The 17,980-nt window shown below is 42.2% G+C and overlaps 1 protein-coding gene across 1 annotated transcript; it reads left to right on the top strand.

Moving 5' to 3' along the window:
• Positions 1-2,010: 2,010 nt before the first annotated feature.
• On the top strand, positions 2,011-15,640 carry LOC124291096 (threonine synthase-like 1). The gene is made up of 9 exons (XM_046727995.1): positions 2,011-2,109; positions 4,025-4,827; positions 8,319-8,389; positions 10,436-10,540; positions 11,358-11,460; positions 11,556-11,721; positions 12,097-12,348; positions 14,183-14,273; positions 15,135-15,640. Exons 1-9 carry the CDS (start codon positions 2,011-2,013, stop codon positions 15,461-15,463), a joined length of 2,019 nt encoding a protein of 672 aa, XP_046583951.1. The 3' UTR covers positions 15,464-15,640.
• Positions 15,641-17,980: the final 2,340 nt, after the last annotated feature.

Genomic DNA, 17,980 nt, shown 5'->3' with positions numbered 1-17,980 from the left:
CGATTTGTGTAATTCCGCGGGATAGTCCAAGTCCACTTCGAAGATGAAGCCTTTGTTCGAATTGGGCGCGATGCTCATGACGTCGATGTCGGAAACCCATTCGAACTCCCAAGTGGGTAGATACTGAGATTGTTGGCGTCGAGGTAAAGAATGTGATTGGTGGGTTTGCTCAGGTCGTAGCCGTTTAGGTACTTGTTGTTGGCCTTCACGTACCGTTTGGAGGTCATGGAAACCCAGCCTCGCAGCCCTTTCTTGACGAACAGGTGCATGTCGTAGTCGGTGAACAGTGTCAGCTTCACGCCGGGTTTTTTTCAACAAGGCATCCCAAGAGAGACCGGGGTTGAAGAAATACCACGCGGGGTCAAGGTAGTACTGTTTCAAGCACATTTTTCTGCATATCTCGAACACGTCGGCCAGCAGCAGCACGTCGTTTTTTATGTACAGATCGTGGTAGCCCAGTTTGCCCCACACGTTGAGGGCGTGCGCGCAATCGTCCTGGGAGATGGCCGACTCGGTCAAGTTGCTGTAAAATCGGTCGATGGGAAGTAATCGCGTCTCGTCGAACCTGGACCAGCCGTCCATGTATTCGTAGGGGCAGACGCCCTTCCTCAGCAGCAGATGTCGAGTCTCGGCGTCGGTGTATTGCCGGGTGATGTCGAAGTCGTTCGGGTCGTGATCTTGTCCTTTTTGATAAAGCCAATGAGTTTAGTTTATATCATTGAATTTTCTGTCTCTTTTGACAGAAACGTGATTGGCAAGATCCACGAAAAGCATGATAAATATGCGGACCTCGCCTTTGAAATGTCTCGCTTGCATCCCAAGTACATTGTCATCAGGCTCCCCATTGTTCTCGGTGCCCTTGGTTTGGTACCTCCTGATCTCTTGGCGCAGATCAGGAGAGTGCCCGGGTTCTCCACCGGGAGCACAGCCCTTCTGACACTCTGGATAAAGCAGAAGGCTGCAGTCTTGGGGAGTCTACATATTCTCCGGAAAGTTCTTGGTGGGTTCGTCTAGGCAGAGTTTTCTGGGAGAAGTCCCATTCGCTGTCTGGGCTGCGTGTAGAGGGGGCGAGGGCCCTGAGCTGATGATGAGCCTCACCAGCCTGACTGTGCCAGGATCACCCGAACCCTCTCTGCTGCATTTTTCATCTTAATCTGTAAAACATAATAATAAATAAATAAAATATAGGGACCTCGCTTATAAAGTGTCTTGCTTGCATCCCAAGTACAGCGTAGCCAGACTCCTCATTGTATGGTACCTCCTGATCACTTAGCACAGATCGGGAGAGTCACCGGGTTCAGCCCTTTCACACTCGGGGTAATGAGCGCAGAAGACTTGTGTTGGTTAGGCTTCATCTTATTTCTTCTCGGGAAAGTTCTTGGTTTGTTCGACTAGGCAGCGTGTCCTGGGAAAAGTCGCATTAGCTGTCTGGGGTGCTTGTAGGGGGAGCAAGGGTACCAGAGCTGATGATGAGCCTTGCCAGTCTGACTGTGCCAAGGCCATCCGACCACTCTCTGCGGTATTTTATTGTTAATCAGTAAAACATAATACTAAGTCTATTTATACGCCCTCAGATTTCAGTCACAACTTACCCATGTCTTTAGTTTAGTCTGTACACCGTGTGAGTTTTACAGTCACATTACCACCGGGTACCCATGTATTACTGATGAAAGAGTCTTGCCTATGGAGATATCACATGTAACCTGTCTCTGAGTGTGGGTAAGGAACCGACGCTCCAAAAACTGTCAGTGCCATGCTGCTGATTACCGTCACCCATCCAGCTACACTCTGAGACCACATTGGCCACGTGTAAATTGACAGATTGTGTCACGTGTAAATACTTAAGCCCTGATTCGACAAGCGGTGTATTGGAAATACCTGTACAATAATAGGTTGATCATAGAGATACCCTCAACAAATCAATTTGTTCCTTGACTCTTGTTGCCACTCTTATACTCAGCCATACAAGAGGCTATACTGGTAGTAACAGAACCATTCTGACATTCTGAGATGATTGGCCTCACCATTCTAGTCTCCTTCTGTCTTCAGTACACCTACAGCCATACCGTGGTTCGTCACTTCACACGGGCTGAGGAATTAGATGATAAAGTTGGGAACAACTGGAATCGGGAATTGGCCTACGACACATTTGTTGACTGTGCAGGAATTTGTTTTCAGAATAAAACCTGCCATAGTTTCTCCTTCTACTCCGGGGCGTGTTATATTCGTAACACATACGATGTCTACACAGATATCACATATCTGGATTCACCTGGAATGAAGACGTTCTTGAAGAAAGGTAAGCAATCGTGATAGAAAAGGATGGTGAATGAATGTTGTTTATTTCACACAGTGTGTGCACATTTTAAAAGATGCAACGTGCTTTAGGTTCTCATTTCATTACGTTCTTCACTCACCGGAGTCTACATGAACAGAGATGGGCCGCCATATGGCTGGAATATTGCTGAGTGCGGCGTAATAATAAACTCACTCACTCACCAGAGATGGAGACAAACTCAAAGATAGCTACGTCGGTATGAAATACAGGTGAGTGAAGTTGACACAATGTGTAGAAAGTTTTAAAAACGAGACTTGTTCTTGTTTCGCATTTTAACGGGCACAACACAAACTCTCAGTCTCTATTTCTTAACTCAACGTGAATGAAACATTGTGAGCTGCTGAGAAACAAGGCTGTTGTGATAGTCAGTATGTATTTCAAGGCCGAAAGTGACTATACTATTTGACCATGGTTGCCGAGAGAGGACATCCGTTCTTGACTTCACGTGTGACGGCGAGAAAGCAAAACCCCGAAACAGGAAACCAATAGCACGAGATGAAAAAGATGATTGGTTGGTTTGTTGTTTTACGTCGAACACAGCAATATTCCAGCTATATGGCGTCGGTCTGTAAATATCGAGTCTGGACCAGACAATCCAGTGATAAACAGCACGAACATCGATCTACGCAATTGGGATAAGATGAAATGTGTCAGCCAAGTCAGGGAGCCTGACCACACGGTCCCGTTAGTCGCCTCTTACGACAAGCATTTCAGAAAGAAAGAGTGAGTGAGTGAGTTAAAAGTTAACGTCACCTCGGCAATTCCAGAGAGAAAGAATCTAAGATGGGGAGAAAGCGTAAACTTCGCCTTTTTTACAAAATACAGAATAATATGGCACCATCGTACCTTATTGATCTTGTTCCTGGGGACGTAGCATCTAAATGTAGCTATAATCTTCGCAACTCTGATGATATCTCACTTCCTTTCTCGCGATTAAAATTTTCCCATGATTCTTATTTTTCATCCACAATTAGAATGTGGAATGAACTTCCAGTTGAAGTGAGAAAAAGCGAGTCATTGAATTCTTTTATATCGAATATTGTTATAAAACATAAAACTGCTCCTCAATACTTTGATTCTGGACCGAGAATCACTAACATCATCCTTACAAAACTACGTTACACCTGTAGTCAGTTGAATTATGATCTATTCCGTGCTGGTTTAAGAGATAACCCAAGTTGTTCTTGTGGAAATGTTTGTGAAAATTCTTATCATTACTTATTTGACTGTCAATTATATACAGTACAGAGAACTATCATGATGACTAATTTACGCAGTATTACAAATGTGGATATAACCTATGAGTTACTATTACATGGCAATGCAGATCTGACTGTTCACATAAATCAAAACATATTTAAAATTGTTCAAACATATATTTGTCATTCAAAACGATTTTCTTAAATGTTGCAATTGTTCCTCTTTTCCCATATTTCTGCTCTGTTCTTCTCTGTCCATCTTGTAGAATGAATGTAAATAATACTATGTAAATACTACGGAGAGGGTGTTCTAAGTTGTATAACTTGTATCCAATCCTTTTCTCATGAATAAAATATGTTTAAAACAATATAGCTGGAATGTAGATGAATGCGGCGTCAAACAAACAAACAAATAGCACCATAAACTTTTAAAATTCAAACAGTATGAATGAAGTTTGTAAGTATGTTTTTCAACTTGCATATCTAGCTGTCCAAGGTTGGAGGTGATAGGTTTCTGGAAGAAGAAGGTAAAGCGTTGTTGAAGTTCGACGGTAAGGGCCAGATCGTCTCCCTCACAGGTTCCAACCCCATGCATGCTGACGCCATGACACATATAGCCAAATCAGGGACAGTATTCTTCCTTGACTGCTCAAATAAGGAAATCATCAACAGGTTAAACATGATGAAGGTCAACAGAATCGTAGGTCAAGGTGACGGTGCTAGTATGGAGGAAATACTCAAATACCGACGTCAATTCTATGAAAAACATTATGACGTCAGGGTTGTTTGCGAGGAAGGAGAGACCCCAGAAAGCATTGCTAACAAAATAAAAAACAAGTATAATAGTTTTGTCTACGACAAAGGCTACGTGTCGACCAGAGGCTCCACCACCAAACCCCGTGTTCCGTTTTTCCACACGGTTCTCAAAGGGCTAGCGGAAGATGGCGGCCTCTACACAATGGCGGGAGACTTGCCAAGATTTACAAATGGCCAGCTTGACAGATTGGTGCATTGCGACTACAGAGAGAGGGCGCTAGGTATCCTTGAACAACTCATTCATCCTTTTGATCTCTCGCCAAGGTTACTACAGAATTTCGTAAATGATGCTTACCATTGCGAATCCTTTGCTTCCGAGGATATTTTCCCAGTGCGCCACCTAACGGGGAATCAGTACATTCTGGAACTGTTTCATGGGCCTACGGGATCTTTTAAAGATGGCGCTCTACAGCTCATGCCGATGTTCTTCACAGCAGCCATGGAGAGTGAAAGACGTTTCGGTGAACGCAACACGTGTAGACCTGTACCTCTGACCTGTGAGTGAGCTACAATATTTATCTTTGAGTTAGTGAGTGAGCTACAATATTTATCTTTGAGTGAGTGAGTGAGTGAGCTACAATATTTATCTTTGAGTGAGTGAATGAGGAGTGAGTTATTACTTTATGTCACCTTGTCACACTTTCAGTGAATGGGGTTTTAAACTCTAGCTTTGTGTTTTGAATGGGGGTTTTATTTAACGTGACCTTGTGAGAGACTTTCAGCCAAACTGTAGCTTTGTGTTAGTGAATGGGGTTTTATTTAACGTGACCTTGTGAGACTTTCAGCCAAACTGTAGCTTTGTGTTAGTGAATGGGGTTTTATTTAACGTGACCTTGTGAGACTTTCAGCCAAACTGTAGCTTTGTGTTAGTGAATGGGGTTTTATTTAACGTGACCTTGTGAGACTTTCACCAAACTGTAGCTTTGTGTTAGTGAATGGGATTTTATTTAACGTGACCTTGTGACACTTTCAGCCAAACTGTAACTTTGTGTTAGTGAATGGAGTTTTATTTAACGTGACCTTGTAAGACTTTCAGCCAAACTGTAGCTTTGTGTTAGTGAATGGGGTTATATTTAACGTGACCTTGTGAGACTTTCAGCCAAACTCTAGCTTTGTGTTAGTGAATGGGGTTTTATTTAACGTGACCTTGTGACACTTTCAGCGAAACTGTATCTTGTATTAGTGAATGGGGTTTTATTTAACGTGACCTTGTGACACTTTCAGCGAAACTGTATCTTGTATTAGTGAATGGGGTTTTATTTAACGTGACCTTGCCACACTTTCAGCTACACTGTACCTTTAAGCTAAGGGGTTATTTAACGCCAGCGTGTCAAAATGTAGAAGCATACGTGAGCTAGAATATCAATGTTATACGGAAAGTACACAAATAATATCAGATAGAATACATCAATACCCTAAAATAGTAATAGCGCATTGCTCAAAAGTTTGCTCTAAAGCACAACACAACAATGACAATCACAACAATCTCTTTGCATTAGAAAAACTGTTGTTTTACTTTTGTTAATGACCGAAATATATGAGAAAATATGACAGTATGGATCTTTGATTGATCAGTGATCGGATGTCTTTGTGTACATATGTAAACATTTGTCAAACAAAACTAAGACTATCGATTATCGTAACCATGTATATAAACACAATTAAATGGGTCGAGGTCTTGGGTTTGCTCGGTGCAGGTTACAGTTTCATGTCTATCGGGATATACAAAAGGAAGTTACCCTGCACCTTCCAACGACCTATAATTCCGATGGGTTAGCCTAGATGTTAAAGCGTTCCCTCCTCAATCTGCGAGTGAGTGAATTTTGCTGAACGCCGCATCTGAAAAGGAATTGAGTGTTGGAAACAGTTTTTGTAAGTGCAAAGAAGCTGTGACCCGAGTTTGAATCCCAACTTGGGTACTTTATATGATCCCATTACTGGTGTACCCAGAAATGATACGGCAAGTGTATGGCTAAAACCCGTAGAAAACCAGACTCATCCACTTTACGTCATCTTGAATGAAAAGGGGCGGAGGGGAAGCCTAGCGGTTAAAGTGTTCGCCCGTCACGCAAGACCCTGGTTCGATTCACCACATGGGTACAATGTGTGAAGCTCCTTTATGGTGTGCCCACCGTGATATTGCTAAAAGCGGCGTAAAACTCAAACTCCTTCACTCACCTGATTGAGGTGAACTGAGGTGATATTCCACAATAACTAATGTAAAAAGAACAACATGCATGGCCGAATTTGTACTTGATTCTTTCAATATGCAGCCGATGCGGTTCAAATAAAAGTACTCTTAGTTCGCATTTTCAAAACACAAAAGTTTTAAATATCGTGTTGTAAATATTAACGAACAGCTTGTCTTCATGTCTGGACCAGACAAACCAATGATTGATTTCATGAGCAACGTTGGAGCAAGTTGACACGAAATCAACTAATAGCTTGGTCTGGCCAACCATATACATTGTTGCCTATTACGACCAACATAATACACGTTGCTTAAGAGTGAGTGAGTTTAGTTTTACGCCGCACTCAGCAATATTCCAGCTATATGGCGGCGGTCTGTAAATAATCAAGTCTGGACCAGACAATCCAGTGATCAACATCATGAGCATCGATCTACGCAGTTTGGATACGATGACATGTGTCAACCAAGTCAGCGAGCCTGATCACCGATCCCGTTAGTCGCCTCTTACGACAAGCATGGGTTACTGAAGATCAATTCTAACCCGGATCTTCACGGGTCTATACGCGTTTCTACTTAAATATACGTGTTCGTTATAAACGTACTTTTGTGTATTAGCTTCGTGAACACAAACCTCTCAACACATGTACGAACTAGTTACACAGAATAATTAACGAGTGAAAAGCTCAGGCATTGTAATTATTGATGTCCGCTTGGTTACATAACAATCAGAAATGAAAATGTCAGGATATGATGACCTCAAAATTGCTTTTGATACTTTCCGTCAATGTTATATTAGAAAACAATGCTTATAATCCATATCTCTAGCTATGTTTAACACATATTTGTTTCTATACACAATACAGTTTGTTGTTGGAGACCCAGCCGTCAAGTCAGCGTGAAATGTAACATATGTTATAATTGATATTATACTCTCTTCGTAAAGTACAGATTCTAGTACTTTGTTGGGTTGAGTCCCATCTGGGATTCGAAGCCACGCCCTCAGAGTCAGGCACCTACTCGCCAGCACACAAAGTCAGTCGTCTCACTCTAGGTGATTGGGTGTTACATTTGACCACTATCTAAATGACATTGTGTATTCAAAAATCAGCGTGAGTTTGGGATCTTATTAAGATGGGAGACACAAACAAAGGGTTTCAATGTTTGTATCTATCTCGATGTAAATGACCTTGACCTTTCGATACATAGCAGCATCCGGTACCTGCAAGTGGCATCTTGGTTACACGGTGTAACGTTTGATTTGTTCAGTCTTATTAAAATTATGATCTGTAGACATGTCCAGAAGGAGGTCGCGTCAGGCAATAAGTTAATCAGAGTCAAGGCTTAAAATATGGGTACAGCGAACGAAGCATTCACCCAAACATATCTAATTTCCGTCTCTCGAAAACGAATATGAACGAGGAATAGCGATTGCAAAAAGAGTTATAATGTAAAGTGTTTATTGGGTAAGCGTTAGTTTGATATCAGTACATGAATTTGTGTTACCTGAAATGTAATTCCTGACATTTTATACCATATTTAATGATATCTAATCTGCGAAATGATAATGTCAAATGTTTTGTAGATGTGTTCAAATAAAAAATATGACATCGATGAAACTACATTTTGGAATATCTATACATTTATTATAATAATAAATAATAAATCTATTTATTGACGTAGCCAAAAACATTTTAGATAGCACGAAAAGAATTATTGATTTTTTAAAATCAAGATAAAGAGTAAATAGAACCTCAGACACACATTTTTATTGCAGTTACCTGATCGTGGTGGCAACCTCGGGGGACACAGGGGGTGCGGTGTTGGACGGATTCAGTAGACATGCTGGTGAGTACACTCTATAACGTACTAAAGTTCTTTATTAATGTACTGGATGTTCAATATATAGTGACACAATTACTAATATTTTATATCTTTAATGCGTTAAATAATTGAACAGTGTATCAGGGACTTTGAGATTTGCATTAGCCGGTGAACGTCAGATGACCATAGAGTTTGTAAGATGATTGGCCAAATCTCCGACTGTCCATCACATCAATTTGAATGAAACACCAAACTCATTAATGTCGCATGAATTCGCCTCTGTTCTCAAGACAATCCCTAATTCGACGAGACATAGTTCTAATCAAACGTCCGATGTCAGCTTGGTTCATCCCATCTCATTCTTCCTGCATGGCGGGTCATTTGGGTAGCCTAGTGGATAAGGCGTTGGCTCGTCGCGCCGAAGACCCGTATTCCAACCCCCACATGGGTACAATGTCCCCCTCAGTGATATTGCTGGAATATTGCAGGTCAGCAACTTCTTTGAACCATGTTCGTTTGGCGACAAGTCTGGTCTGAATGTTGGCCATGCTAAGGTGCTCCTCTTGGAGGTACTCAGTAACAATATATACAGCCCAAGTGACATGTCCGTGTATAACACGTAAAGGTATTCTGCCAGTCACAGCGATCCCACCTAACACCATTATTGAGCCACCCTAAGAAAGATCGTCCTGGCTAACATGCACGGCTTGAAAACGCTCATTCCGACCACGCCACACTCACCTGTCAAGTGGGGCATCCATTGATCCAATAAAAAACAACAACGTTTGCCTAACGCCAATGGCCCAACGTTGGGGTACATGGGGACGTCGGGTTCCTTGTTCCATGCAGGTTCCATCTGTGTAACCGATTACACATCGTCTGTCCACATCTGTAACTCTATGAAGCTCACCTCCAACATCATACAGCTGTAATACTGCTGAAACAAATATACTCTAACATCTGTAACTCTATGAAGCTCACCTCCAACATCATACAGCTGTAATACATCATACAGCTGTAATACCACTGAAACAAATATACTCTAACATCTGTAACTCTATGAAGCTCATCTCCAACATCATACAGCTGTAATACTGCTGAAACAAATATACTCTAACATCTGTAACTCTATGAAGCTCACCACCAACATCATACAGCTGTAATACTGCTGAAACAAATATACTCTAACATCTGTAACTCTATGAAGCTCACCTCCAACATCATACAGCTGTAATACTGCTGAAACAAATATACTCTAACATCTGTAACTCTATGAAGCTCACCTCCAACATAATACAGCTGTAATACTGCTGAAACAAATATACTCTAACATCTGTAACTCTATGAGGCTCACCTCCAACATAATACAGCTGTAATACTGCTGAAACAAATATACTCTAACATCTGTAACTCTATGAGGCTCACCTCCAACATCATACAGCTGTAATACTGCTGAAACAAATATACTCTAACATCTGTAACTCTATGAAGCTCACCTCCAACATCATACAGCTGTAATACTGCTGAAACAAATATACTCTAACATCTGTAACTCTATGAAGCTCATCTCCAACATCATACAGCTGTAATACTGCTGAAACAAATATACTCTAACATCTGTAACTCTATGAAGCTCACCTCCAACATCATACAGCTGTAATACTGCTGAAACAAATATACTCTAACATCTGTAACCCTATGAAGCTCACATCCAACATCATACAGCTGTAATACTGCTGAAACAAATATCTGCTCATTATATAGTCACAATTGTATAATCAACTCTGCTTTTGACAGAGATTTCTTATGAATGTGGCGAGGGTTTTGTCGCTTCTATTTGGTGGGCCAGATCGGCGTCTGATATCAACGTTATTTGTCTGTCTATATAGTTTTTTCACCAATCATATTGCAGCATACATTCGTTTCGCAATAAACGACAACGGTTGGTTGTTCGTGTTGTGCAGTTGTATGACAAACCGCAGCGACTTACACGTATGGCCTGGTTGGTTCCCAAATCTGTGAACGTACTAAGTTTTATTAAAGACACCGGTTTTGTTGTTCTTATGACAGGTGGGTCTGGAGTGGGCGTGGTTGTCATCTACCCTTCCCGTGGAATCAGCCAACTTCAGCAACACCAGATGACCACCATGGCTGGAGACAACCTCAGAGTGATAGGTACACGGTACATACGTTGGGATGAGAGTAATAGTCTAACTACGCACAGGCAACATTTCTGTCATATTGCGACTTGAACAGCAATCATGTGCAGTCATGATACCCATCTTTCAAGAAGGAGAGGGGCGGTGGGGTAGCCTAGTGGTTAAAGCGTTGGCTCGTCACGCCGAAGACCCGGGTTCGAATCCCCACATGGGTACAATGTGTGAGGGCCATTTCTGGTGTCCCCCGCCGTGATGTTGCTGGAATATTGCTAAAAGCGGCGTAAAACCAAACTCAGTCAGTCAGTCAGTCAAGAAGGAGAATCTTTTAATGTACATTGCCTTTCAGGAAGTGGATCTGTTTGGCGGCTTAAAAGTGTAAACACAAATGTATCAAGCGGAATCATGTCTTCCAGCTATTCTATATTTTAGAAAAATGCATTAGATGTGTTCCAACATAAAATGTAGCTAGTAGCAGGTGACCGGACCAAAATTATAATGCGAATAATTTAGCATGCTACAATTCAGAGTGTAATAATGTTTTTCAATACATCACGTATTTTGCCGTTTCCTCATTTGTAGACCTTAGCTAAGAATACGCCATAATATAGGATAAGACAACCATCAGATTAATTTAGTAGTATGAGTTTGAGAGATGAAGATTCAATGGAAAGGGTCGAGAGATAGAAAAATGTACATTCTATTTGTTGTGGAGTACTGTTCGCAAAAACATCGCTTGGTATTCATCATAGTGCCATATGTCATTTATACCATGCGGGCTTAAGCAGATGCGTTTTAGAACTAGGAATCTAAAAATCCGTATTGTATTTCCAAAGGTGTTGACAGTGATTTCGACTTCTGCCAGACAACAGTTAAACAGATCTTTCAGGATGAAGAATTTGCAGATGTGCTGCAACGTGACCATTCTTGCAAACTGAGGTTGGTACTTTCTTTGTGGTGGACTGCATGTTTAACAGTTATCAACAGAATCCAGAGTTCCCTTAATACATATTAAACGATGAAATATGTTTCAGTGCCGCCAACAGTTTGAACTGGGGTCGCCTGCTTCCTCAAATCGTATATCACATCTCCGGTTACCTCGACCTTGTCAAAATGAGAGTAATCTCCCTTGGTGATCAAATCGATGTCTGTATCCCAACGGGGAACTTTGGGAATATTCTCGCAGCCTATTACGCCAAGGTAAGGCAGGGCTACATACTCACAGTACAATGCAGTTGCAGTTTCACCTTTGGAGACGTAAATCTCAGTTTGCTGAAATTTTATTCCGAAAGGACAATATGTGAGGAACTAAGATCTTATAAATTTTTTTCTTTTATAAATTGTCAATTCAGGACGTAATATGGTGTTGGTAAATAATCCTTTAACGTTTGGATTTTTTTCGCCTTGGGAAATTCCCAAACCCGCTATATCTAATCGAAATTAAATGAACGTTCTAATAGTTATAGAGAGTATACAGTTCCCTCAAGTTTAGGAATAGTCAAATGTTTTGTTTTGTTTGTGAAGCGCCACCCTCAGCAATATTCCAGCAGTGATCAACATCATGACATATTTCAGGAAATGGGAGTTCCAGTTCGACGCCTCATCTGCGCCTCCAACAGCAACAACGTCCTCACCGACTTCCTAAACACAGGCAACTACGACCTGACATCACGAACACTTCTCCGCACAGCATCCCCAGCTATCGACATTCTGAAGTCGTCTAACCTTGAGCGCCTGCTGTACCACGCACACGACAACGATGGCGCTGCTGTGAGCCAGCTCTATGCAGATCTTGACAGGCAGGGGAGGTTTTCAGTGTCAGACGAGGTAGGTAAACACTCCCTGGGAAGTAAAATATGTAACCCGTGAAGATTCGGGTTAGAATTGGTCTCCACCAACCCATGCATGTCGTAAGAGGCGACTAACGGGATCGGGTGGTCGGGCTCGCTGACATGGTTGACACATGTAATTGTATCCCAGTTACGGAGATCGATGCTCTTGTTGTTGATCACTGGATTGTCTGGTCCAATATATACAGACCGCCGTCATATAGCTGGTATATTGCAGAGTGCGGCGTTAAATAACAAACAAACAAAAGTAAAATGTGGAAGTCTGTCTGTACGATCGGTTGAGGCATTAAGAGAAAGTCTAGTGGTTAGGACTGAAAAGCCTAGTTTGATTCAACATAGGGCAGGCCATCTTCTGATGTTCCTCGGAATGGTATTGTAGGAATGGTACCGATATTAATTATTACACTCTGTGGTTACCCTGGTCAAAGCTTAGTTCTTCTTCTTCTTCCAAGGTAATATCCCCGCCCCGACAGATAACAACTTTTGCGTTTTCAATGATGATAGTTTCTTAAAGGTCACATGCAACCAAAAAATCAAACATAATTAAAACACAATTACCACTTATTCATGACATATAATATACATTGCTGATTATGAAAACACATATAAACAAAATTATAAGCGCACAATCGAAAATCAAAAGTGCAATATTGTGTACTTGCGTTTACTTCCCAAGAAACGAAGCAGCCGGGATACCGAACCCAGTCAGAGAGGGTGGGTGTGCACTCAAGTGTAACGGCTGGTTCATTTGCAGATGCCCTCACGGCTCATTGTGTGTGTATATATAGAGATGTTGGGTTTTGTAAGTACATGCTCATTTTTTGTGTATAACATTTTGCAATCAACAGACATCATAACATGTCATGTGTTCAAGTATCACACCTGCCTGTCTGTGTAATTACATAATGTGACAGAGACCGAACTCGGGCCATAAATCAATGCGTTTTGTTTATGGTGTATAGCCTGATTGGTGTTAGGTTCAAACTGCATGTGGTCAGTGATCGCAGTTGTGTATTGAATATTGTCATTATCAGACAGGCAGGCAGACACATACCGGTAGGTGTCAATAAAACAAGACATTGAGTTCTGTCTGTGACAACGACATATCTACATCACAGTTAGAAATTCTGTCAACGCTAAATAATGACATTGCTTTTAAGTATCGAACTGAGAAAGTGACTCGGTAAGAAGAACGTGTGGTGAAACAGACAAATGAAATTATATAAACAGTTTATTTACTGTCATAACATATAAAAAGCTCGCGCCTGTGAGATATCAACAAAACATTAGGAAAATAGCTCACACCAAAGCCTTCACCGAGTATTTCAAGTTGCGCTAACCTATTTCACTGCGCACGTGCTATGAGCGCAGCCCAGCTGTTGAAACCAGTCGGGGGAAAATTAGTGAATCGTTTGAACTCCGATTTCGCGCGGTTTTTTTCATCGCGTTATTTTTCAACTTTATAACTTGAATTTGCATTTTTGATGATTTGTTTCGGTAAGTCCATACCGAAAGGTATCAGAATCTGCAAAGCTGTGTTTTACGTTGCATGTGACCTTTAAACAACTTTTTTGGTGGAGTCAAACGGACTGTAGTAATCGCGTAGGGAGGATGATTGTATGTTTTTGTTTGTTTGTTTGTTGTTCAGCGCCGTACCCAGCAGTATTCCAACTATATGACAGCGATAAAGAGATAGGGAGAATAATAGTTGTCTTTTTTAGTTATTCAGGACATAACGTTTCTGGACAAAATATCGATGGACTCTGTTTATTCTTTTTACATGTTGAAGCCCAGGTTGTCGTATGTTTCAGGTTCTTAGACGTATTCAGAGTTCGTTCGTTGCAGGTTCCTGTGATGAACAGGCTTGCCAACAAACGGTACTAAAAACATACAAAGACACAGGTACGTTCAGTAATTGAAGGAGCCATGGTGAGTGAGTGAGTGAGCGAGTGCAACATTTGAATCTCCGTTTATGATACTGAGGCGTACACACCTGCGACCTCTACTGTCGGACCAACTTTTATAACCTGGCTAATGCCGCTTCATCATAGGCTGTCCCGTCCACCGTGAGGCGGAGCGACTGTAGTGCACGTGCTGCACGAAATACATGTGCTTGAAATTGACACGACGCACGGTGAGCATTGGAAGCTTCATACAGCTTGTTCAGCTTGACCTGATCAAGTGAATACTAATGTATTGCGTGGCCGTGTCACAACTGGTTGAGTCTATTATTGTGAAGGGGTGCACCTTTGTAAGTTGATTGTCAACATGTCCGAACAGCCGAGACAAGGTCGCCGTTTGACATCACATGTGTCGAGAAATCGTCAGCAATGTCTTAACTTTCTTTTAAAAAGAAGCTACAGATGGTTTAATGTTTCCGATTCGTACTTATAGGCATCGAGCAGCAGCAGCGACGTTAGTAACATTCTCTGCTCCCCTACTTAATGAAGTTAACTCGACCTGCCGTTTGTGCCATTTGACCTCCCGGGTCATGCATATGTAGAGTTGCTCAGGCCAAGCTGAACAAGCTGTAGTTGAAACGACTGTCCGCTATCAATAAGAGTGACAAGGTGATTGGATGTGTGGGTGGGTGGTTGGTTGGTTGGTTGGTTGAGTGAGTTAGCCTTCAACGCTGTCCGAGTTTGGACCTTATACATCTAACATGCCCTTGCTGTCAAAACGTTAAACATTAATTATTCCCTGTGTTACTAAACGTAAAACAGATTTGCCTGGTCTACCAAAAACTACCTATATCTATTTCAGGGTATCTTCTCGACCCCCACACGGCAGTGGCCAAGTCGGTGGCAGATAGACTCGGGGACAGATCTTGTCCCGTGCTCATCTCGGGAACAGCCCACTATGCCAAGTTCGCTGACAGCGTTCTCCCTTTCATAGGACAGATGACGTCATCAGAGGATGCATCAGTGTCGGGACTTATTCGGAAGTCACTTGAGTTGAAACCAAGGCCTGCCATGCATCGGGACTTGGAAGACATGACAACAAAACCTGTTGTCCACAGGGAAACGTCTTCAGCTGATTATGAAAGTGTCAAAAGGCACATCAGGAATTTTATAGAACATTTAAAGAGCTAAGCCATATTAGCCATATTAGGAGCATTACCTTCTGTTTGAGGGGGTGGTGTTAAGCATTGTACCAGCTTGGCGGGGATCGATGGGGTAGCCTAGTGGTTAAAGCGTTCGCTTGTCACGCAGAAGACCCGGGTTCGATTCCCCATATGGGTACAATATGTGAAGCCCATTTATTGTGTCCCCTGCCGTGATATTGCTGGAATATTGCTAAAAGCGGCGTAAAACTATTCTCACTCACTGTTTGTTTGACCAGCCGAATAGTTGTGTCGACTTTACGACAGGTATAGGTTGCGGGGGATCTAGTCTATGCTGGAAGCTCCAGGGAATATGGTTAATGAACGAGCAAGACGGATTCGGAATGACACTTCCGTAGTAAGTGAGGACATCGTGGTTAGTGTATCGGATGGACTGACCCACCATCGCGTGCTCACACGTTCTATACCGTTTGTATTTTGTGATATCCAAATATCGGTTTGGCACTTACCAGAATGGTTCAAATGACCACTAAGTATATGTGGATAATAACTTTAATGTTTGACTCTTGAATGCTCTGGTGTTATGCTATTAGTGCCACGGTCAATGGAAATTTGGTGCCGTTTGAAGTTTTATTGGTTATCGTGGGGAATGGGGGAAGTCAGACTTTGGAACGTTCCCTGAGGGGACGATACGTAACCCCTGTATGGGCAAAATAAAAATACTGATTGTGGACGACGAACGGATGTGGTAATCAGGTTTAATGAATGAGTGGGTTTGTTGTCGGGTGGATGAGTGAGGAGTGGGTGGGTCGTATCGGGTGGATCAGTGAGGGATGGGTCGGTTGCCGGGTGGATGAGTGAGGGATGGGTAGGTGGATGAGTGGGTGGGTTGACGGGTTGGGTTATCGGGCGAATGAGTGGGTGGGTTGTCTGGTGGGGAATGGGTGGGTTGTCGGGTAGGTGGATGAGTGGGTGGGTTGGTGAGTGAGTGAGGGATTGGTAGGTTGGGTTATCGGGCGATTAAGTTGGTGGGTTGTCGGGTCGTCGGGTAGGTGGATGTGTGGGTGGGTTGTCGCATGGGCGAATGGATTTTCGGTAGGTTGGCTAGTGAGTGAGTGGCTGGGTGAATGGTTGAGAATTAAGAAACCAAATACGGAATCGTTTGTGATACAGGGCTATGATTACGAATGGCACACTAAGAACACTACATTCCATTTCCTTACATGTTTATGACTTTCTATTTTACGAACATAACATATTGAAAATTTGGTAACATATTGAAAATTTCATGAAATGTATAAATACATATCTGTACATCAGTGTGATATTGTATCATTCAATCGCAACAAGTCTATTTTATTTGCACAAAACTAAATGTATCCGAATTATCCAAAAGAATAGATTTCAAACTCATTATTGAAACTGCTCGATCAATATGGTCTCTGAGAACCTTGATCAATACTTACTTCCTACCTTTCAAGTCAATGAAACTAGATACAGCAGCTCGATTACAAGTAAATGACAAATGTGGCCCCTTTTATGTCACATCCGTAAGTCGTGAGGTGTTTGCCATGATCATATCAAAGTTTTATTCATAAAAATCAAATCGTGATGTTGACCATGCTCAGTTATCTTTGTCATCCAGCACGTGTCAGTTTACATACACGGAACAGCAGGAAAACCCGTAAGTGTTTCAAGACGACTTTTATCTGTTTTAGTGACCGACCACCTGATAGTGTGGGGCTGGGGCTGGGCGTGGGGGGTGGTGCTCATAGGCCTGGTATACACGTACTGTGGGAACAAGCTTGGGAACACAGAAAAGTACAAGTGTTCCCTTAGTCATTTCCAGCTTTCTTCGCATGCACTGTGGGCGAAAACCTGGGAATAATTAATTAAACCCTTGTGTTCATCAGTTGCTGTATATATAAGTCACAAAACATATCTGGTTTTGCAGAGCTAGATATTTCACTCGGTTATGAAATATACACTGGATCCTGCCACAGCTTGCGCTGACCAACCACGTGAATGGTCATTTAGAATGAGGGATGTGGTTCTGTGCAACATTTTTACCTTCCACATTTTATGTCCTCTATCATTCCATGATTCCTTTCAGCCCTGCATGTAACCGTTTGTTTTCATGACTAGGCCTCATTGTAATAAACAGACCTCCCAAAACTTCCTGAATCAATCTTTTGGATATTGTAGCATCAAGGTTGATAAGTACATCCCTAATCGACTGAGATGCTACAGGTGGCAGCGTTGAGGTTGTGTCTCGAGAGCATGTGATAAGCAGGCGTCTTGTCATCCTTGTGGTGTGAATTGTACAGTGAGTGAGTGAGTTTAGTTTTACGCCGCACTCAGCAATATTCCAGCTATATGGCGGCGGTCTGTAAATAATCGAGTCTGGACCAGACATACCAGTGATCAACTGCATAAGCATCGACCTGCGCTATTGGGAACCGATGACATGTGTCAACCAAGCCAGTGAGCCTGAACACCCGATCCCGTTAGTCGCCTCGTACGACAAGCATGGGTTACTGAAGAT

The sequence above is a fragment of the Haliotis rubra genome, unplaced genomic scaffold, assembly GCF_003918875.1.
Source record: "Haliotis rubra isolate DU_JTF1 unplaced genomic scaffold, ASM391887v1 Scf481, whole genome shotgun sequence".
Taxonomy (NCBI): domain Eukaryota; kingdom Metazoa; phylum Mollusca; class Gastropoda; order Lepetellida; family Haliotidae; genus Haliotis; species Haliotis rubra.
The sequence above is the reverse complement of the archived record's forward strand: the minus strand, read 5'-3'. Positions and strand labels throughout refer to the sequence as shown.

Bases quoted from the DNA above. Each gene is read 5' to 3' on its own strand.
- LOC124291096 (XM_046727995.1), top strand. From the start codon at position 2,011: ATGATTGGCCTCACCATTCTAGTCTCCTTCTGTCTTCAGTACACCTAC. The intron at 10,541-11,357 runs GTACACGGTACA...GTATTTCCAAAG, and splicing joins AGACAACCTCAGAGTGATAG to GTGTTGACAGTGATTTCGAC. The intron at 12,349-14,182 runs GTAGGTAAACAC...CGTATGTTTCAG, and splicing joins GGTTTTCAGTGTCAGACGAG to GTTCTTAGACGTATTCAGAG.